Source organism: Gymnogyps californianus, chromosome Z (assembly GCF_018139145.2).
Source record: "Gymnogyps californianus isolate 813 chromosome Z, ASM1813914v2, whole genome shotgun sequence".
NCBI classification, from domain to species: Eukaryota; Metazoa; Chordata; class Aves; order Accipitriformes; family Cathartidae; genus Gymnogyps; species Gymnogyps californianus.
In genome coordinates, this window is record NC_059500.1 from 70,705,443 (window position 1) to 70,728,509 (window position 23,067).

General features: G+C 34.1%; 1 protein-coding gene across 1 annotated transcript in view; it reads left to right on the forward strand.

Annotated features, from left to right (window-relative positions):
• Positions 1 to 23,067, forward strand: part of CPLANE1 (ciliogenesis and planar polarity effector complex subunit 1) — a 63,164-nt gene that overhangs the window by 27,588 nt on the left and 12,509 nt on the right. Inside the window, exons 22-43 of the mRNA XM_050912520.1 lie at positions 524 to 685; positions 847 to 955; positions 1,315 to 1,621; positions 2,073 to 3,006; positions 4,203 to 4,366; positions 5,377 to 5,513; positions 6,090 to 6,172; positions 7,372 to 7,454; positions 8,951 to 9,019; positions 10,571 to 10,763; positions 11,374 to 11,631; positions 11,826 to 12,575; positions 13,455 to 13,621; positions 14,946 to 15,075; positions 16,064 to 16,118; positions 17,210 to 17,311; positions 17,781 to 17,873; positions 18,991 to 19,103; positions 19,364 to 19,562; positions 19,842 to 20,083; positions 21,736 to 21,829; positions 22,586 to 22,747. Coding sequence (XP_050768477.1) covers positions 524 to 685; positions 847 to 955; positions 1,315 to 1,621; positions 2,073 to 3,006; positions 4,203 to 4,366; positions 5,377 to 5,513; positions 6,090 to 6,172; positions 7,372 to 7,454; positions 8,951 to 9,019; positions 10,571 to 10,763; positions 11,374 to 11,631; positions 11,826 to 12,575; positions 13,455 to 13,621; positions 14,946 to 15,075; positions 16,064 to 16,118; positions 17,210 to 17,311; positions 17,781 to 17,873; positions 18,991 to 19,103; positions 19,364 to 19,562; positions 19,842 to 20,083; positions 21,736 to 21,829; positions 22,586 to 22,747 — 4,606 coding nt within the window. The remainder of the gene's footprint in view (positions 1 to 523; positions 686 to 846; positions 956 to 1,314; positions 1,622 to 2,072; positions 3,007 to 4,202; positions 4,367 to 5,376; positions 5,514 to 6,089; positions 6,173 to 7,371; positions 7,455 to 8,950; positions 9,020 to 10,570; positions 10,764 to 11,373; positions 11,632 to 11,825; positions 12,576 to 13,454; positions 13,622 to 14,945; positions 15,076 to 16,063; positions 16,119 to 17,209; positions 17,312 to 17,780; positions 17,874 to 18,990; positions 19,104 to 19,363; positions 19,563 to 19,841; positions 20,084 to 21,735; positions 21,830 to 22,585; positions 22,748 to 23,067) is intronic.

The following is a 23,067-nucleotide window of genomic DNA, read 5'->3' on the forward strand; positions in this document are numbered from 1 at the left end:
CAAGTAGTAGCATTTTCTGATTTTTCTGTGCTTTGTGCGACAGTGACAAATGAGATAGAAACCACTGACTGTTTCGAAATAACCAGATCCATCTTAAAAGCCTCTTGGCTGGCTTAAATATCTTGCTCCCAAGAAAGAATTTATGGTCACCTGAAGTCACAGTAAAATTACTTACTTCACCTGGTAATTCAGTATATTTAATCAGTTACGGCTAGTTTAGTCAAATCCTCAAGTTTTACTCTAAGTGACTGCAAACAGACTCTTCAGCAGAGTGTTAATGGAATTATTTCCTAGGCTGGTTTAAAAAAAGCTTTTTTTTTTTTTTTTTTAATGTAAGTTGTGATCCATTGCAACCTTGATCTGTCTCCTAGCATCATATACTTCTCTGTTTGGCAGTTAAGTTAGAGATTTTTCTTTTCTGTTGGCTAGGGAATAATCATTACAGTTTGAAACGTATGAATAATTTAGCTGAAGTATATTGTTCGTATCAATTAATGTTTCTATAGCAAGGGATTTTTTTTAGGATGCGAAGAAGAATGAATATGATGCCTCCACAGTTGAGCATTGTCTGAATGCAGTGGAGTGGGCTTGTCGAATGCTTCCTTTCTGCAGGTTCATGAACATGGAAGAATTAGTTCAAGATGTAATTTTGAGTCTGCTTGGAGAATTGCCACCAGTGAAAAAGGTAAAAGACATTAAAGCTAGAACAAAAGCAATAGAGATTATCACAAATGTTTCTTCTCTTTGTAAAAGGTACTGGTTAGACTTTCTAGTGGTGTAAGTTCTGTTGGAAATTATACCTTACTTGTACGTTAGCTACTTGAAAAGATACTTTATTTTGTGCAGGTGGCAGAGATTTTCGTAAAAGCATTTCCTAATCCTGAAGATATAAGAGTTCCACTAAGAGATAAATATCATAGACTTCAGCAGCGACTCAGACACAGTATTGTTAAAGGTAGTGTGCATCCTTCTTCAGGAAATATTAAATAAATTTCTTTTTTACTCTACTTATTAGTTGTGACAATACCTTCTCTCATGCCCCATGTAAAACAATTGTTATAGTTTCCAGTTAGACAACTTTGGGAGAGTGGTGTGGCAAAATCTGTATTTTCTTTCTGATATGTGTGTACCAATAACAGAATATCATGACTTCAAAGTTGATGGTGTTTCTTCACTTTATCACAGTTTCTGTGTGTATGCTAAATGGCTACAATTTATGATGATTCAAAGTTCATTCATGTATCAATTTGAGAGAATAATTGAAAACTGAGGAGTTTGCATTTAAAATCTCTTGTTTTTTTTTTCTTTTGGTAGGTCCTGAAAGTGAAGAAATGATGTCTATTGTTATACAGGCTACTGAGAAAGTGAGAATGAAGGCCTTGAGACGTGTAATAAGGAATATAGGCCCCATAGAAATTAATATTTGGGAGCCAGCAGAAGAGGGCGCAGCAGATGATGAGGAACACTGTTATGACAGATTCTCATTAGGCACTAGTCTAAGCAGAAGCACACTTACTGATCTTGGGAATCCTCAGGTATATAGTGATGCTGACACAGCAGATACACTTTCTGATGTTTTGTTTACAGAAGAAATGAGAGCTGAAACACCTTCACTCCAAAGGTATGAAAAAAATTGCAGCAGAAAGCTTTCTATTTAAATAAAAAAAAAGAAAAAACTTATCTCTTACTCTTCAAGTAATCTTTTCACCAAACAGCATTGTCACTTTGGGTAATTTATCAAATGAAGAATTACAAATTTAACAAATCTTAGAACTGTCAATGTTGTGTCAGTTACTATGTGACTAATATGTTGTTGAAGTGTAAATTATTATCAGCTATGACCATGTTCATATATGATACTGCTGAGTTGCTGTCTATGTAAGAACTAGGGAATTTTCATTTGATTAATTTGCCACCCTAACATTGTATTAATGTAAATTTGGGGTTGTTAGTTTCCCATTTTTAACAACAGAGGAAGAAAAGGAACTAATACTGCATTTACTTACTTTTTCATGTAATTCTTCTTAAAATGGATTTTGGTGTTAACGGTACTTATGTTTGTTGTCTTACAGGGATAATGAACATCCGAGACAAGGAGAAATAGGTAGCAAAAATACCACATGCAGGATAAAAGCTCTTAACTGGAAAACAAAACATAAAGACAAAGTATATGGAAAAGACATGCATAATCAGTGTAATTTGCCTATAGTTGGTTCATGGGAATTTGAACGTGATGATGATGAATATGTTATTTTTTTAGAACTGTTTTTGAGTTATGTTCTTGAGAGAGACCTGATAAAGTACAGTGACCTTGGAATTCCATTTCTTACTAGCTTTTCTGGACTTCTTCGAGAGCATGAATTAAACTCTCTCTTTTTTGATGTTCATACAACACTAAAACGTCGACAAGGCAAAACTAGAAGCCAAAGTGTGTTTAGAGCAGGATCTTCCTATACTGTCACCCTGGCGTCTTGTGATCCTGAAACAGTGTCTGTCTATAATGAAAAACAAAATATTTTGGAAAATCCAACCATTGTACAGTCCATTGTACAGAAAACAGAACCTTCTGTGAATAACCTAATGAAAGGACTTAATGAAGGATTATTTGGTTTAAAACACAAGTCAATTTACAGAGCTCAGAGTGACAATCAAGAAGTCACTGTTGCACCAGCAAGCCAGGCCCTTCCTAACCATCATTTCTCTAGCCTGCAAACTCAGGCAACTTCTAAATACATTTACAAAACTGTTGATACAGTTGATATTGTACCAGGAGAAGAACTAGCTATAGAATTGATTGGTAAGCTGAGCAATATTGCAAAATTGCTTGAGTGGATGATCAGATGGTCTGATAAAAGACTGCTCTGTGGTTCCACTAAACAAGATTCCTTAGAAGAGATTCTCCCTGTGATACATGTGAAAACTTCAGCAGCTGCTGTCCTTACTTCTTTGTGGCTTTTAGAACACTTATACAGCGACGGATCTCAAGCAAAGAGCGTAAAATTTAAGGTAAGAAAGAGGGTGGGTTAAGTGTCAATGAAATGTGTGAGTTAGTTATGCCAGTAAAGAAGATCACACACATCTTTCACCTTATAGTTCTGTTCTCAGTAAAACCTGGAATATTGATTAATAGCCTTTCCTTTGAGGGTTGCTAGGAAAAGAGAAACATTCCAGGAATGGTGGAATTCTGTCTGTAGGAAGACTTTGGTTGGAGATGAAAGTTCTCTTTGGAAGTCCTGTTTAAAATCTAACTCATTTATCTAGATACCACATTATTTGAGCAAATTCATTCAAGTTCAGCCACTGTATCTAGTTTTAGACATCATATTTGAAGAAATCTAGTATTGGAGATAGAGTGTGGAAAAACAAGACAAAGAATAAAGAAATAGTTTTTCTGGGGACACTTGAATTTAGATTAATTTGTCTTTGAGGACAGTGGAGATGCAGTCTGACTGGAGTATTTAAACTAGTAAAAGATGGTGAAAAGTGAATTTTGAATTTCTATCTAGCACTGTTACACAGAGTTGGAGAATGTGTGTTAATATAAAAGAAGAGATTTGCCAGAAGAACCTGATGAGTATTGCTTTATTTTATGTTTAGGGACAACTGGATCACTTATCCTCTTTAAGTCTACATGAAAGGTTTTCAGGGGAGAGGGTTGTGGGTTTTTTTTGAGAAGGCTTTTCTCCCAGATCAAAAGAGATTTTATCTTGGTTTTGGTTTGTATTTTCTGTTTTCTGACAAGTGCCACCTGTATTTTACTTACAACTTACTGCCGAAATTTTGAACATGCATCTAACTGCATGATTATGTATGGCTTTTTGCCTCTCATACTGTCTTCACTGATAATTTTAGAGTTTTGTATTACGTGTGATGAAGGCCAAATCTTACTGTATATCTTTGTGTAGAGTATATTTGTCACATAGCGTCTTTGACAATTGACGCTCAATTGACACTGACAAATCTCTCGTATTTTATGTTTCCTTTGGATAATTCAGAGGACCATTGCTTCACTTAATGCAAAAAGGGGCAAAACTCAGGATCCACAGGCAACTGTAAATCCAGAATTTCTCAGCTCTATAATAGAGAAAAGGATATGAAGTTAAGCATAAACATACTATATGAAATCGTTGGGTTATTTTTTAAAGTATCGGGTATCGTTTTTTTAACTAGTGAATTTTCATTATCATTATTATTATTAATAGAGTCCGGATAATCAATATCTGAAAGAATTTGCATCTCTATCAGAAGCCCAGTCTAAGACAGAGAAAGAAAGTAGTATGGATGAAGGCTCTTCCATACTGGCCAGTCCTCCTCTTGATGTCCGGAGTGTACAAGCCTATGATGATCTTTGTGAAACTGGTTTTGGGTAATGTGGTTTTTTTTTTTAACCTAAGAAGTCTGGTTGGTCGTAATTCTTCAGCTAAGCAGCATGTCAGTATGAAGAGGTCTACTGTTGTTATGTGTTACATACATGTGTATGTATGTAACATACATAGTAACAACATGGTCAAACTCATGCATATTGTTTACAGTTGCATGAAGCAGATTAAATATTCTCCATCAGCAGACATACCTCTAGGTAGAAAACAATGTAACTGTTGCATATGAAGTGAATTGTACATGGTTGTTTATAAACTCAGTCATGTGTAAATGGAATCTAGATTTCTGATATAATTGATATCACGATTTTCTCAAAGAATTCAGATAACTTCCACTCTCTTTAGTATAATTTTCTTTGTGTTGAGATGAGAGTTCACAACATTAGTTTATTTTTCCCTGGATGTGTAATCTAGCTATGTTCATATGTGTGCATGTGAGAAAAATAGATGGAAAAGGCAGTAAATTTTTTATTTGTTAATATCTTACACAGTTCTGAAGATGGAGATTCCTTAACATGAAGTCCTTCGTGACATTTCTCTTCATCTTCTGCTGCACTAAAGAAACAAAAGACCTTTGCTATTAGTATTCTGAGACATTCTTGTGTGTCTTCTCTGACAAGAATCTTTTTTTGTTAATAGAGGAAGTTTCTGTGAGGGAGATAAATGTAATCTTAACCAGATGATTTTGAAGTCATGGTGCAGTTTATGCCTTCCATTTTTGGTAGATTATATGTATTGGTTACATTTTTCTGGAAACAGCCCATCTGAAAGACTGTACCATTAATGTCACTAAAATATCACAGCTATACCAAAAAATAATATTAATCTTGGTTTAAGTGAAATTCAGAGAGAAAATTTATATGAACATTGATTATATCACAGCAGTGTTTATTTTACAATTATGCACTAGCCTGCAATCTGAGAGGAACAGCGTACTTAAACTGAGATACTTATATTATTTCTATTGTTAATTATATTCTGTAATTCCAATTACCAGAATGTCTACAAAGTCAAAATATTTTGATAACAAGGAAATTAATCGTAGGAATTATTCTGTACCTCGTATGACTGAAGATCTTAATGAAGTGGGACCATTTGTTCAGGAGGAGTTAGATGTAACATCAGAAAGAGAAGGTTTGTTTTTATGGTATATCCTTTTACTATGGTCTGACATATAAAACAGTAGGAATTTTGCCTGAATAGGATTATATATCCCTCTGTTTATTTAATTAAAAAATCGAAATAAGTTTTCGTTGTTCTATTGAAATTATGATTGTATCCCATTTATATGGTAACTAAATTTTGTATGATTGCTTTCTCAAGACTTTCTGAAAAGTTTTTCTCTTACGTAACTTCTTTTGCTATAGAGATAGGACAATGTATATTAACATATTTCATTCTCTCATTTACTTTCATTCCAAAAATATTCATGCAACTGTGTAAAATATGATTTGAAAATTGTAAGAGCTGAGTATGCATAGGTTAAGTTTATCATATTCCTACCATGAAAATAAGCTTTTTTTTTTTCTTTCTTCAGGTGCATGCATCATCACTAGTAATAACACAAATTTTGAACTTGCTGAGACATCTCTCAACCCCTTTCTCCTCGCTAGGGAAAAAGTGGACTAATGTGACCAGTGACAGAAATCACATAAGAGTGCTGTATGTCATGTAGTTTTCTGATACAGAGTAATTGTGTTTATTTTGTAGAGTTCTTCGAGGAGCCATATGAAACTCCAAAAAGCTCCAGTAGCTCTGTCAAGATCAAACCTGTAGAACATCAAAGAGGAAAGGCAAGTTACCATGTTGCATAGAAGCATCAAGTTGTTATGAATACTCTTTTCAAAATATGCTGAATTCCTCAACATACTTAAGAAATCAAGGGCTTAAAGTATTTAGGATTGGTGAATTTTTTTCCCTGCTTAAATCAAGAATAAAAGTCACAAGTAATTAAACAGTAGTAAAGTGAGATCTGCTGTGAGTACTTTTGAAAATTAATTCATTGTTTGTAAAACTAAATGTGTGTATGCCTACATATATAATGCATATAATTATATGTATAAAAATTACATTAAATCTATATAATGTATAACACTACATATAAATATTTAAGATTTTGTATGCACACATACATACAAAAGCATGTAAATAAAAAAAAAAAAGCAGATGGTCTTCTGGTTAATAGACCAGATTTTGATGTGTATTTTGTTATACTAGAAAGCTGTATTAACAACTTCTTTTTTTCTTTAAAAATGTGTGCTGTCTCTGAAGTTGTCACAGGGTGATGAAGTAAAGACTCTGCCACTTGTTTGCATGCTTGCTTGTTTCTAAATTCAATATATAAAGATGTTTATTTTGCTCCTGTCTGAAAACTCAGTCTGGATCTGTAAACGAGTCTTGTTTTTTCACCTGTCATCTTTGGTCTTAAGTCTCCTTTCTTTGAAATTGGCTAAGGGCTATTATGCTGAAATGTGAATTGCAATGCCATTGGTTTAATTACTTGTAGTGGTCTAGATCCAGTGCTGTTAATGGGATTAGAAACAATAAATGTATTGTGGCCTTCAGTTCTACAGTGCATTTTACTCTAGTGAATCTGTGGCATGTGTAAAATCCTGCATTTGTTTCAGTTTCTTAGTTTGTAGATAGTTTGTCTATAATAGGGTTGTTTCCACATTTTCATCTTTACCTAGGGAGTGCAAGATTAGCAGAGTATATTTCCAGGGTACTATATGGATATGAATTTGAAAATAAAAACTCATAATAATGACTTAAAAAGAGAGATGCTCAGATGAATCATTAGGATATCTCCTTATTTCTGATCTGTAGCTGTCCTCCAGTAAGTATGTAATTTTGATTATTTTTCAGTCAGATTTTTTTCAAGTGGTTGATTAATCAAAAGTATGTTTGCCTTAGGCTAATAAAATAATGCTTTATTGAAGCAGAAGGGGGATATAAAAATTTGCAAGTTCGGATGCGTCTTTTTATATTCCAGCAGGCCTCCATTTCAGATGTAGATAGTCCCCAGGAAGATCAAAAGGCAGAAAAAACGAAGAAAGGAAAGGCTGAACAGAATGTGTGAGAGACTTTTTTTTGTTGTTTTAATTTCTGTTTTAACTTTGCTTAGTTTTGTTAATTATGGTATCCAGTGAATTCTCAATGGGTTCTTGGTGTTGTTTCTAGCAACAAACTCATAGTTTGAAACAAAATTTCAGTCATCTTCTATTTCAATTGTACAGGCATTTCACGTATACAAAGTGCTGGGTGGATGAGTGGTTATTTTAGTAATGATCAAATAAAAGAGGCGTGGTTTGTGGCAAGGTGTATTTTATATCTGGGAAAAGAATAGAGAATAACTGGAAAAGCTTTCAGATACACAGTTCCTTCTCCAGACCTGAAACAGGAGCAGCATCTTCAGGCTAAATACAGGTGGAGAGCTGTTACTCTAGGAAATTTTAACAGTTAATTTGTTACACAACATGGAAGAAAGAGAGGTTGGTGTCTAGGAAGCAGAAGGTGAGATAAAAATGGATATGGGCGATAAGCTTGTTAGCTCCTGAAAGAGGGAGGGGGGTATTTTACACAACTTAAGAAATTTACTTCATTATAATATTTTTAAAATTGTATGTTTTAAAATAGCTCTACATTTATAATATAATGTATATAAAAATTATAGAAACAGTCCATAAACCTGATTGTCACATCATCTGTTTGAATGGATTACTGCTCAGTTTGATTTCTCTCAAGTTTTTCAAGGGAAGAAACTCTGTATTCTGTAAACACAGGGTTCGTTATGTTTACCATGAGGAATCTTGGTCTTTTGAGATTTTTTCGTTTAATGACAGAAAAATACCGACCTATTTTTATTATTTCAGTTAGCTTCCTTCTTGAATCCGCCAAATCTGTAGTAATGAAATGTTTTCCTCTGATATACAGTGCCTGAATGTCTTAAAAATTCTTATTAATTGTGATGGCATATAAATAAATATTCCTGTGTATATATAATATTTGTGAAAAACTGTTAAATGGCTTAATTTTAGAAAGACTTAGAATCCTCTACTGTTTTAAACTGGTATGTTTTTGTTTTGAAAGAAACAAAAATAACTACACATAAGATGCCCCTCAAGGATTTCTTATGATACTGGCTTTTCTTTTTTAGTTATGCAGATTGTAATGATATTAACAGTATTGCTTAAATTGGATTTTTTCTTCTTTTGTCAACTCAGATCAACCTCTTTTTTGCCTGCTGTTTGTGTTGAATAGGCAGAACCTTTTCAGTGCTTTTGTTTGAGCCAGTTTCTGATTGCTAGGGAGACAAAGCATGAATGTCAATATTTGCCAGCTCAAATTGCAGTGTCATGCAGTAATTGAAGCAATGCAGATCAGTATAGCTCTGATCAGGTGGCTTTCAGGTATTTTATCTCAAACTAATTAAAATACTTTTTCAGGAGGTTTTATATATATACACACACACACACACACACACACGTGTATGTATATGAATGTATATAAAATGAAAATAAACAGCATAACAAATTATTGTAGTATTTACAATACTTATTTTTTCTTTATAGCATGGCTGAGGTTGTTACTAGCACCATTTCTCACTCATTCTCTTTAGAACAAGATGCAGAAGTTCCCAGGTAAGATAAACCTATAATGTTTTATACAATAAAAAATGGACTATCCCTATTAAATTTTCAGTCTGAAGTAACATGATGTGTAGATTTGATTACGAAATATTTGCAGGTATATTATATTGTACCTGCAAACCGTAGTACTAAGTAGCCTTTCTTGAAACCTTTTTGTACTGTAATCCTTGAGGATCATATACTCTTGTGTGTTGTCCAGAATATCACATGAATGAAACATGTTAATTCAGAGCTACCAGATTTCAAGAGAAGTGATACTTCTTTTTTCTGGTTCCAGACAGAATCATTATATAATACTACTATAGAAGTTATTGTTTAGGTGTTTTATGTAACCATATATCATTATAAACCTATATTCATATTTTTATTAAATTGTTAAAATGTATGTGTCCTACAGCATCTGCTAGATACACATAAATATATACATAATATTTCTATAAACAGGGATAATGTTGGAATTGGGAAAAGGAGCCAGGAGTCAATCTCAGGCTTTCACTTCTAGAACAGTCCTATGAGTTTTTTCAGTTTAGAGGAAGATCTGAACTACACATCCCTTTGGATTCCATTTTCATGTGTCTCTAGTCTCGTTTCCTTCTTGAGTTTTTCATGCCAGCTTTTTTAAAAAAACTTCTCTCAAACTTTCAGGGTTTCAGGCCATGCTTACATATTCTAATTGTCTTCCAAAAGATTTCCTGTGCCCCTTCACACCTATTACATATCCAAAACCTTTTCAGTATTACTCATTAGCCATTGATTTATGCTTCTGTTTCTTCACATGCTTGGAGGCCGTCCTGTTCAGTTGAGAAAAATCCTCCAAAGGTTGCCTGTACCCGTAGCAATGTCAGCATTTTTCTTAAATAGAGAAATGTCTTTTGGGTCAATTTCTGTTGATGTAGGTAAAGTCCTTCAGTTTCTTTATAACTTAATGTAAATCCTAACCCTCTCTTCTTCATTTAAGGACATCTACTTAATAGTCTTTACCTACTAAAAGACCTAATTAACTCTGTGAGAAAATGGAATATATTGCATCATCTGGTACATGTTATTTATTTTTAATTGTTTTCTGATGTGAAATTTTGTTGTTGATTTTTAATTCCAAATATATAAAGGCACATTTAATTATTTAAGTGAAAGTGAATCTGCCATCTCTCTTATTTCAGCTGATAATGTCCTTCTCCATTTTCCATCAGCTGTTTGGTTTTATGACTAACAAGAGCCTCTTTCTGTCAAATCATTGTTTTCTGCCTGTATCTCTAGCGAAGATAACATTTCAGATACCCTTGTGACTAAAAAAATCAGATAGAACTTACATCTTTACTACTGTTTTTCATTCAATATATTAGGAAGCATTAGGAAAAAGATGTCATACGTACTGTCCAATGACAATTGTGCAGTGTTAATTATTAAATTGTTCCTACAAATTAATTATGCTTTAGAAAAATGAAGATCTCTTTAAAATTTTCTGAATTGGTTTAAGACAACCTCATATAGGTATTCTGAACTATGAATGTTTTTCATAGATTTGTTCTTTTCCTTCTTAAGTAATACAGAGATTTCTCTAAGTAACGGTCAGCCTTCTCAGACTGTTGTGTCAACTATGTCAAGTGCTGCCTCCAATACTTCCATTTGTGCAAAGAAGCAAGAAGTGAAGGAAGAAGTCCCTACAGAAGAGAAACTAAACACATCAGAAACTGTCAGGCAGATGCTCCAAGATGAAATGTTTAAGTTAGTTCAGGTGAGAGCATCTCATTATTGAAAATAGTGTTCACAGTACCAACTGTGTTATTTAAAACAATGGAGATAATTACTGTTTTAAAGGTATTGTGTGTGTGATTGTTTTTGAAAGAGATTACCAGTTCCACGTAAACTACTGTGAAGACTTATTTTAGACTTAACTCTTGCTTTTGACTCAAGAAAACGAGTAATATAACAATAAAAGTTTGAGTGTGTTTTAATTCACATAACTGAGTGTGCTCTAATAGTATAGATTAGGAAAAATCCTGAAGCTTTAGTAACTTTGCAGCTATAGTAGGATTTAATTTTTGTTAGTACATTGAGGCAATTTTATGTGACCTTACATTTACTCGCACTTCACAAAAAAAGTGAAGGAATTTGTCTTGCTTTAGCATATCTGTTTGTGGCAGGTTTTTAATGTATCTTAAAAAAAAGTCCAGTACAATAAACAATCATACAAATGAATCATTATTGAAACTTTGGGATATTGTTTATTTTGTCACCCATATTAACAGGATAATGAACAGTTACAGCATAGCCTAGACATAGAATTTTTGATAAGATTCCTGTTAAAGTTGTGTACAGTGTTAACTTTGTGTGTGTGTATCCAGCTCCAGCAAATCAACTTCATGAGTTTAATGCAAATAGTGCAGTCATCCTTTGCCAGCCTGCCAAATGTGCAACCAATTTTGCAGCAGCATCAATCTGTTCACCTGGAAGGAAGCCAGCCTGCACACACTGCCGAAGGCAATAGCTCTCTGAAAACACAACTGCCCACTCAAGAAGATAAAGGAAAACCTGGTCAAAAGAGCTCCGATTTTCAACCAAGGAATAGTTTAAGAGATGAAAGCAACAATGGCCATTTAAAAGTAGGAATATCAAAGTGTCATTTATGAAGACTGTTCTGTATATTTGATATGTTATCTGTCCTGTTAAATTAGGAAATGTTTTTGTAATGATAGCTGTAGACAAAAAAGATTTATACCATTTTTGTGTATATTTAGTGCATGGTTGCTATTTCAAGGTACTTGTAAATGCTGTTTTGTTTGCTTTTCTGATTTAGAATCATCTGGATGTGAATGTTTCTTTAAGCCTATTAAAAAGCCACAGCAAAGAAACAGGATTTATGCCACCATCTCAAGATTTGCATGCTTCAGCACCTACTAAACCACTTCATCTCCTAGTTCCTTCCTCGGACATCCAGAAAACACCAAAGCTTATCCCTATTGAAAAAAACTTGAATTACTCAAATGGATTTCCTTTGCTTAAGCTTGAATCAGGTTATCATTTCAAACCGACATTTTTACATCCAATAGAAATGTCATCAGCTTTTGCTAGACCACCCCCAGTACCACGAGTAGCTTGGAGTTCATCACATTCCTTACGGAACCATCAGTCATCATACACACCAAGAAAGAGTAAGTCAAAAGAAGATTTGAACATGAGTAGATATGACCTGGAGATCCCAAGGCAAATGCATGAGGAAGAAAAAAGATGGGCAGAAACAGTGCATAAGGGACCTCCCAAACACCTGAATCTAGATCAGTATGAAGGACAGCAAGAAATTTCACCTCGGCAGCAGTTCTCTGCAAATGTGAATATGGGCAAAGCACTGATCACTCAGAACCTGGCTGGTATTCCACTGTTGCACTTGCAACTTGACTCAGTACCTAGACTTCCACCAGTTGTAAGGCAGCCAATCACTACTACTTTAATACCTGTTAAACCTGCAACAAAGGAGACTGACTGTAGAGAAACACTACAGCACACAGGAATATCACTACTCCATGCTAATTTACCTGAAAAAAAGAAGGTACTGGATTATAATAATATATTTTTCTAACTTGTAGGGTTTTTTCAGTTTCATGGTTTCCTACTCATCAAAAATAAGTTGATGTTTTCACACTATGGAATTTGGAAGTGTTCAGCACAGCTACCAGAAGGGATCTGGAACTAAGGTACCTTCTTATTGGCATGTCAATATGAGGCAGGCTGCAAGCTTGGAAATGTTTTTAATGATGTTAGATTGATTCCACATTCCATAGTTCAACAGTCAGCCCATTAGTGATGAAAGTAAGGAATTTAGTATCTGAAATACTGGATAATACTTATATGGTAAAAAATAGTTCTGTTTTTACAGAAATTTTAATAGAGTTATTTACAGAAATACAAAGAATGTAATAAGAAATCCTCTTATGTAAGGGCAGAAATGGAATGCTAAAAGGTTTGGTAAGAAAACCTTATCTTCTGGGTGTTGAGAACTTGATGTTTTGAAAAATGTTGTTCTGATAGACTCTTACATGCTTGTGCATTCCAGTTGAAAAGAATGGAAATGTTTTTCCTTGAAAGGTGCTTCTTCAGTCCTTGTCTACATTGCACAGTTCCTACCTTCATCCTCAACTACATACAAATGTGTAGCAAATATTAGTGAAATGCATTCTATGGAGAAAATTCACATCTTTTAGTTTAGTTTCAGAAAATAGTTTACACATGTACACATTAGCTGAGATTCTGGTCTGATGCTGTTAATATTACATTTTCACTTTCTCTACAAATTGCTATAGAAATTGTGTTTGTATAACTGAGATCCAAACTGGACCTGCTGTTTTCATCCAATCTGACTGGGCTTCCCTTCTCTGTTTCCTGTATCATTGTTTCATTTTTGCTTCTTTCTCTCTCCGAACACTTTCAGGCACCAAAACTCATTCCACTTCAAGATCTCATTGCATTTGAGCAACGCCACCAGCATCATACTGTGCCCAGTACTTCCTTTGGACAAGAGCAAACTGAACCTATCCAGTTACTAAAAACTGATGTTGAACCATTTGAACGAAGAGATGTGCAGAATAATAGAAAAAGGCAAGCCAAACTTTTAAAGTAGGCCTTCATTTTGAAAGATTTACTGGTAACCTGTACCTTCTAGCTTTGAAATCAGTGGGACTTTTTACAGCAACTTCAAATAAAGTGGGATTGGATGTAATTCTCTTGGAGGAGAATAAAATAGCAAATATTAGTAAAGACACAGCAGGAGAAGGATAGCATTAGGGCATGAAGGGGTTGTTGCTCTTACTAGGCTGATAGGAAGAAGATGCAAGGGGAAATGTGTTTTTCATACCGGTATCTGTGGTTTAAAGTCTTATTGTCATCTGTCTGTTTGCTGTATACTGTTTATGAAATACTTTGCTGCTTACACAATGAATCTTAATAGGCTGCTGTCTGCACTGCATATCATCACTGTTAGTAGTAGTCTTCAAGAAGGAAAGAGTTATGCTTTTTCAGTATAATTCAAGATAGAGACTCTCTTTCTGAATCCAGACAGTGATTAGCAAAATTCCTGCTCAAGGGATATTTCATTTTGTTTTGCTAGGTATGTTATTCATCACTTGTGAAATTTGATTTATTCTTTGTTAATTGATTGCACAAGCAGTTAAAACAGTTTGTTTAAGCTGCGTGCATATCTTTGTTCAGTTCTTATACAATGTCAGTAGATTCCTGACTTTTCACAGATCTGTGTTTTCCATGGAAGAGTTAATGGCATCATCGCATCTAGAACAGAACACTTGCTTCTGATTATGATGCTTTAACTCTGGCACTTGGAAACACAGACTCTAAGATGAGTTTTTTACTCTTAAGGTGAAAAACAATTGATACCTAAGTAACTGCAGCTGGAGTTTAGAATAACTGTTTTGATATTATCAGCTGAAATGCTTGAAGCTACAATTGTCTTATAATCTGCCTACCAGATATTAAAGCAAATTTGCAATTTTTTAAGTAAAGTAGTTAATTAGAAAGTTTCAGTGATAACAGAGGTTTGTTTCTTGCTGGAGTATTTCTTATAGATTCCTTACAGGCATTTTGTGTGGTAATGATTATTTTACTATACACAAAATATAGATACGGAATGTTATGCAGTTTGTGATATTTGATATAAATAGCTTATTAGACAACAGATTTTGATGTGATTGTTAAGTATTTTTATGAGTTCCTACAACAATTTTATGTAGATTTCTGGTAGGCGAAAATAGTCCATTGAACTGATCTGTATGCAGCAGTTGTGTTTGTCTTTTCCACCTTCATTTCAGTGTTTATTTCTTAATAGTAATGTTTCTTAGAAAACAATGATAGGTATTTTTATTATTTCAGTGTGGTTCTTATTTTTTATTTGTAATTAATATGTTGACAGACAAAAGAGGCGTGATATGAAACAAATGAAAGAGAAGGAGGAAAAGAAGAAACCAAGTGTGTCCTTCTGCCCGGATGACTCCATCATCAGTATTAGTGATACAGTGATGGTTGTTGAATCGGGGACTGGGGTATAGAAAAATGTTTTTTTCTTTGCCTTTTTCCATTCAAGTATTAACAGGAAAGAAAGAAGCAGGAAACTGTAAACCAAAACAATCATGTAAATCTCTTCCAGGCTCTAGCCTAGAAACAGTATACATCTTTCTTTCATATACTTGCATTTCCTGTAAACAAGAGATTTATTTTTACAAAGTATTCCAGGGTTGCTTTTGTTTTTATTGGGACATGAACTTGTCTATTTTGATAGGATATTTTCTATGTACATTCAAAGTAAATATATACACAGATGCTAACTGCTTAAAAAAAAAGATTATGTTTAGCCTAGCAGTAATGCTGGGACAATGACCCAGGCATTACTCTTTTCACATGAGGCTAGATGATGACAATCTAAGAGTGAGGACAGGGAGCACAAGGTCTCAGTTTTGTCTCAGCCAAGAAACTGAGAAGAGAAAGTCTTCATCAAGCTGAGTTTTGATTTATGCACTTCTACTGTTTGTTTGCGTAGGCCTTTTTGATATCCTTTAGCATATTGGGGGGTTATCTTGCAAGTACCAGGTTTCAAGCTAGAACACTACCAAATTTAAAGCTAGATCACTACCCAGAGCAGCAGGCTGTATTTCTAGTCCATACCATACCTTCTTTGAGATTTCCCTGTCCAGCACAGCAGCTGGAGAGCCTCACCAGACCTGGGAGATGTTAATTATGGTACAGTAGAGATGGTGCATACTCGACGAAGAAAGGAATTTGTGTTACTGGAGATCACCCCAAGGTACATATGGGGAAGAATGTTACATAGTCAGTAATTCCACTAAGTTGGAATGGATTAGAAGAATCAAAAAAGGAAGTAAGAAAAGTACGTTAAAACGATTCCCCCCCCCCCCCCCCCCCCCCCCAAGCCATTACTCAAAGGAGCTATATTGGAAAGTTAACCGCATCAAGAAGGCCTTTAATTGGCATTGGAACTATTTTTTAAGATAATTCTTTTTCTCCTTATATTAGGATCAACAAGCAGAATCTACATCTTACCTTCAGGATGGTTTTTTCATTTCAGTGGGCAAGTACAAGTCTTTTTAATGCTTCAAGTGCTTAAGTAAAATAAATCAAGGAACAGAAGTTTGTTAGATTTCAAAGGAAAACTCTATAGTCGTCAAGGTGTTAAAAACTCAGATTGTGTGGTCTGTGGGCAATACAGCACAGAAAATTAGGAAAACCTTTCAGGATGTACAACAGATTTTCAGTCTTTTTTTAGGATAGTCAGTTTTTCGGGGATTAGTGTGGAGAGAGATGCAGGCAAATTTAAGATCTCATATCAATTATCTGTAAACTCAGAATAATTCTCCTGACAATTATAGAAGTATTTTAAGTTTTCTTAAAAATCACTGACAATCTTGTTATCTATGTTTACAAACAATGGAATTCATGAAATAATAAGAGTATGTTGAATGAATTTCAGTAACTATGGTTCACAGTGATTTCTGTTTATGTGATTCATCACAAGAATGCTGTAAACAGTGGTTTCAAATTCTAAATCAGTTTATTTGTTTTTAAAAGATATTATTCCAATTTTATTTGCCTGCATATTCTAATTACATGAAATTTAAGGCTCTTTTAAGAGAAACTGAATGTTTTCAATATTTCTAGCTTGCAAAATGAAGACCATGCCTATAGAAAGAGATGCTTCTTTCTAGTACATTAATTCAGCACAATATTTAGTCCTATCAGAGGACAAAATGCAGTCCATTCTCTGAAATTTGGCCTTAGACAAATACTGGCTTGCAAAGCGCTGTAGAAAGATCAATAAAGGAATAAAGGTATACATGTCATAAATATTTCCCCTCCTTTAAAATATGAAACAAATTGTTATTGTACAGCATGCTAAAAATATTTACTTTAAAAATTACACGTCCAGACTGAGCCTTGATTTTAATTCAGTGTAACATTGTAAGTTTCAGTACAGTTGCATGTTCACATAAGGCAGGTAGTACAAACTTCATGAAGTATGCTTAGAGAAAGGTTAAAATTATCTGTCAGAAATGCAAAGAAAAATCTGATGGAGCCCTTAGTTTTCAGTTAATATCATTGCTTTCATAGATTTCTAATTCTTGCATTATTTGTAGACACCTATTGTGTATTATTACATTTTAGACACAATGGGGGAAGCAATTACTACAGCAGATCTACATTACATGGCTTCTACAGGAAAAAAACCAGCAGAAACTCAAGATGCAAGTACAAATACTCACTCAGGTGAGTGCTACCTGTGTGACCCACGGCAACCAACTATTTCTGGTATTGTTTCTTGCTAATTGTGATATTTGGTCAGTTTCCAAAATGGAGTAAGTTTTTAAAGGGAAAAACAGGGTTTCATGCTGTAACTTTTTGTTTCAAAAAGAAACCGGAAGATACTGAAATTACAAAATATTAGTTAAAATAATTATAAATAAAAATATTACTGATGCAATTATGTAAGAGTGTCCACTTTCTGTAAGTCCGTTCTGCTGTGACTTTTTCTGAAAGCTCCTTTTAATTTAGCTTGACTTTATCTAAATGCATTTTAGACAATGTTTCACATGTGACTGAAATTGTTTCCCTGCCTCTTCCCCCCCCAGCTTTGCTTTGATTGTGAGCTGGGAAGTCAGAAATGTACATTCCAATAATGCCATCAGTGTCTTTTCTTAAATTCATGCATTTTAGTTTTGGTTTTTTTCCCATCAAGTGCTCAAATCGTATCAGGATGTTGGAGTCAGTGCTGGAAATGAGGTTTCTGAAGTTCGAAAAAATGAGTCAGTCATGTCTGTTCCTGTGTCAGGTGTGGCTTCAGTCTTTCTCTACTTCATTTGTTTTTTGGGAAGTCTATAAAAATATTACAATTTTAACATGTTTTTTGTGCAGGAGGTAGCTTAATGCAGGATATAGGTAAGAAGATGCTAATTTATCCGACTTCTTGAAACCAAATATGAAATAATTATAATACTGTTTTACTGTTTGTGAAAAGTTTGGCTGGAATTTTTCATGGTGCAGTGTACCTATGCTTTTGTATTCCTGTATGAGGAGGTACCTTTGTGGATTTTAGTTTGATTTTAGTGCTGCTTAATCTTGTGGAGTTGGTGTTATGTAGACCAAATGGATTGACGAGTGGGATATTAAGACAGATCACAGCTCCACGTGAAATTGAGCTGTAGTAGCTCAGCTAATTATACAGTTGTTCCATACATTTGCTAAGTTGTGTAATAGCTATATGCCAAATAACAATCTCCCAGTCTCAAGTAGGAATTTTATTCCCTATCAGTCATCTTTTGGGTCAGTCTGTAGGACAAAAAATAGAAGTTAACTTTGATTTTGGGCTAAAGAAGATTTATTTTGGTTTGGGTTTTCTGCCCCCATTTTATAAATCCTCAAGGAATTGTACTACATAGAATTCAGTACCTAAATATTTTCCCTATGGTAGCAAGTGAGCATATTAATTTTTCCTTTCTTTTAAAATTCAACAATGTTGTTCCATTTGGAAGATTGTTTTACTACATCACATGACTTCTTTGCAGATAGTTTCTTAGAGGTCTTTCTAGCAGAGTAGTATCATTTATTTGGGTCAAGTAAAGATGCAGACTTTTTTTTTTTTAACCTATACAGGAGGGAATTGGAAATGAATAGCGATTTAGACTGCAGCATGTTGCTTTGATTTTAATCTTTTGAGTATTTTTCTGCTAATTTATCACCAAAATGAAAAATAAATTAGTAATTTATTGTTAGAAGCAAACATTAAAGAAACGTATTAAGCTACATTGTCTATCTTTATGTTTTTAAAGAAATGCTAATCAAAGCTTTTCTTATCATTTAGAGAATGCAGACCTGTTTCCAAATAGCTTGTCTGAAGTTTCACGGCTTTTCCTGTAAATATAATACTGACTATTACTCTTTTCTCATAGAGTCATCTAATGCCCCTGAGATACTACCACCAGACATGTATTTAAACCTGAGATTCCCCACTGAAGTGAATGAGAGACATTTACCATCCTTTCTGTCAGATGCACCTGATTTGGTTAGTGGTCCAATGTACATACAGTTAAAATATACTTTAAGTATACTGTTTGTCTTACCTCATGAATTTGGGTTCTTTATATCTGGATGAGTTAGTTGTATAATACCATGCAGAAGATTGTAGTTATTTTGTCTCCAAAACAAAAAGCCTTTCAACTCAAAGTGGTGAGAGGTAAACACAGGAAATGTGTAACAATGTACTGTAAACAATGTATGCAAAACACATGCTGTATAATTCTTCATAATCTTGTTCTTGTCTAGCATGAACATGAATATATCAGTGTGATTGACATTGAAGACAGTGACATCCTTAACAATTTGCCCATGATACCTGAGTCTGCAGAAGAGAGAGCTACTGCACAGCAAAATGAGAAGTTTGAAATTCCATCTACTGCAAAACTTCATCACATGGCAGCTTCTGTTACTAATGCAATTCCACCCGAGGTGCTTCAGAAGAAAGGTAAACCTTTTCATTTTTAAATCAGAAAAAAAGCTATACATTTTTGTTGTAATACTTGTATCTCCCACAGAAAACCTGCAGCCTTTCTCCAACTCACCTGTTTTTTTAGTCTTATACATCAAAACATTTGTACATTTGACTTCTTTTGTGACAATTCCTGCCTCCTAAAACATAGTATTAGGTATAGCACAGCCATGCCTAATTACTTGCAGTACTTAAGTGTTCGCAGTTTATTCAGTGGTGTTGGTGCACTCTTTTTTGTTTTTTTTTTATTTTGAGACGATCATCTGAAAAATATATCAAGCCAAGTGCAAAAGGAAGATAAGTCAGATTCTGCTAGAGATGGTGTAACTTGGAACATAGTACACGAAGATAACAGAACTTTTCGTTCTTCAGGGCTTCCATCTGCAGTAATTGGCAAAGAATACTTTTCCACAAAGCAGCAGGAAATGGATATGCAATTACAGACACTACAGAACATAACAGAAAACATGGAGGAGGATTTCAGAAATACCAAACTGGTGAGTTCTGACTGCTAACTGTTGTGTCTGAAACAGTTTATTTTGTAACTTTTTTCAGCTAAAGACAAAATTTACATTTTGGAATGATGTATTTCCAAATCTGCTTAGTATATGTTGAGAGAGATCAAGAATAATATGCAGTTCTTTCACATTTAGTGCTGCATGTGTTGTCTGACGTGGTTACTTGCAATGGACCAAATGCTGGGCATAATGGTGATGTTCTTGGTGAATGGGCAGAGTATATTTAATTTCTCTGTAGCTGGGAAAATGGAGTATCACAAAAGTTCAGACTGAGCAGGAGACCCGTTGTGCCTCTGCAGAATATTATGTGACTATTTCTGGAACCTGTTCCTATATATTTCATAAAATATTTGCATTTTTAACGTCTTTGTAAATCTAAATATAGAAGTAAAATAAATTAATTTTTAACATAGTGCATTCAGATGATCTTATATATAATTCAGGAATTACTGTTTTATAGGTCATTGCAAAGATAATGATAAAAAGTTAAAAATTTTCAACAGACTGACCTCTTAATACTATATCTAGTTTAATTTGCCTAAAACTTCAGGTGTGGACGACTTCAGCAGGTGTATGTGAAATGGGGAGTGCTGGCAATTATTTCTTCACATTACTTTGACTTTTTTATTAAGTGTGGAGCAAACTGGGAGTGACTTAAGATTGAGCCAGTAGGTTCTGATTTTACCTAGCTGGTAAAAAGAATTTTTTTTCTTTGCACATAAAGAAAACTAAGTCAATTTCCAGTTCCTGTAGACCTGGCTGAACACAGAATGAATTCAGTAGCACTGTGTAATTCCACAGCATCTGCTTTTTGCGTAATCATTCAAACTAATACTGTCCATTGCCTGTCCTTCCATATATTTACAGAAATGTAAGGAATTGTGTCACCTACGCACAGTTATTACACTAAGGTGGATTATTTAATCACTTACATCCTTCATCAAGGTGATTATCTAGCCAGATTTTTAAAAGCCTGTAGTGAAAAAAATCTTCACATATCCTTTCTTTGTTTCAGCATTTCACTGCATTTGGGTTTTAAACTTCTTCTGGATATCTAGCCAAATCCTGAAGATAAATCCATTTTGGTTTTTGTCTTTATTTCAGTGCACACCAGTTGGTCATTCCTTTTATAACAATTTCTTACGTATTAGAAATCAGTTTTGAGGCCTGTTCTTTCTAACAATAATGTTCGGTAAAATGTCTCAATCTAGGTTAGTTTTAGTTTTTACTTTCTGGTTTTAAACTTCAGGAAACTCCTGACTTAGGAAGAATATGGAAATATTTCTATGGTTTTTAGATAAGATATATTGGAAAACTTCAGCTATTTTTTAAATAAAAATAATGTGATCAATAGGAGTAAAACTGTTCACAAGAATAATACAGTTCATATGTATTTTTCTCAGAATAAGGGTCCAGAAGATTGAACTCTTTAGATGAAATGAGTCTACTTGAGCTACTTTGATTCCTGAACTGTTTTCTTTGTTTTGAATCAGAATACTTCATTAAAATGTTTATAAGATTCTGAGGAAAAAAATGTATTTAAAACAAACTTTGCATGAATATCTGCAGTGTAAGTCTCAGAAGTACCTTGAAGAATGTATCGTTACTTAGTTTTTGGGTTTTATTTATAGCTAGTGAAAATAATAGAAGATTTTGAAATTGCTGCCAATGCAGACCTTGGTGCTTGTCCTTCATTCTGTGAAGATGCTGGAATCATTGATGATGGTATGTGTTCTGTTAACAGAAGGATAGTAAACTTGCAAATGAATATTAAACTTGACTAACTTTTCATTACCACTAAAGTTTAATGCAATCCCAAAAGGTGTTATTGAAATATGCACCAAAAATCAAAAATGTGAGAGAGAGAAATAAAATCAAAGGTAGACCTGTTTCAACAAAAATACATTTGAAAATATCTGTATACTTTGATCTTTTCCAAAAACATAATGCAGGACTTGGGTATAGGATTTTAAAGATGATCAGCTTAACTGTTTGCTAGAGGTGATGTACTTAATAATTTATTGTTTATATAACAATTGACTCTGTAGTACCTATTTACTTATAGCTACTGCACTGTGCCAAGAAGGAGCGTGCTAGGGGTACATACTTCAGGTCCATTTTACATTCATACCAAAATGTCGTCTAATCTACTTGTAAAGTTAATACAAAGCCAAGTGGTAGTACCAAATCATGGCTATATCTGTATTTATATGTAAGAAAATATTTAAGATGTCCATTAGCCTCACACAGAGCAACTCGTAGTTTAGTCTTTTTGTTCACATGTACAGGACTGCTACATCACAGCTCTGGTAGTGCCCATTCATAGGGAGGCACAACTGATTTAAGTTCAGGTTGTTCTAGGTTTGACAGATAAACTAAATACGCCACTAATAAATATATATCAGTGATAGTTTTTGCATGGTGGGTTTTTTTCCTTGGTCTACACTAATTACTATATTTATTACTTTTTCACGGAACCAGAACATTATTTGAGGGGCATGATTTTTGAAGATGTTACAGGTGATGAAAAGGAGGGCTTAAACTTGGAATATCCTGTACCCGGTTATACTACATTGGAAGTACACTCTCCTGCCTCTGCAGCCTCTGCTTCTACCTTTCGCGGTGGCATAAAGTCATCTTCTGGTATAATCTTTTTTCCCTTTTTCTTCTTTTAAAAATAAGTAAACCTTTTCTTCATGGTGTAATACTTTCTCATTGCTGTTATACAGAACGTTACGTAATGCCAGTGAGCTCATAAGAGTCAGTTGTCAGTCTTTCTAGATTGCGTTATTTAGAATGGCTTCATGGACGTGCATTGATAATGAGTTTATATGTTACATGGCGGAACAGTATCACTAAGCCTTGAAAGCAGTTCAGCAGTGAATTATATTTGCACTCAAATTCACCATTATTGAAAGAAAATGAGTAACTTTGGGTCTATTTCTGAAACCCATCACTGTGCT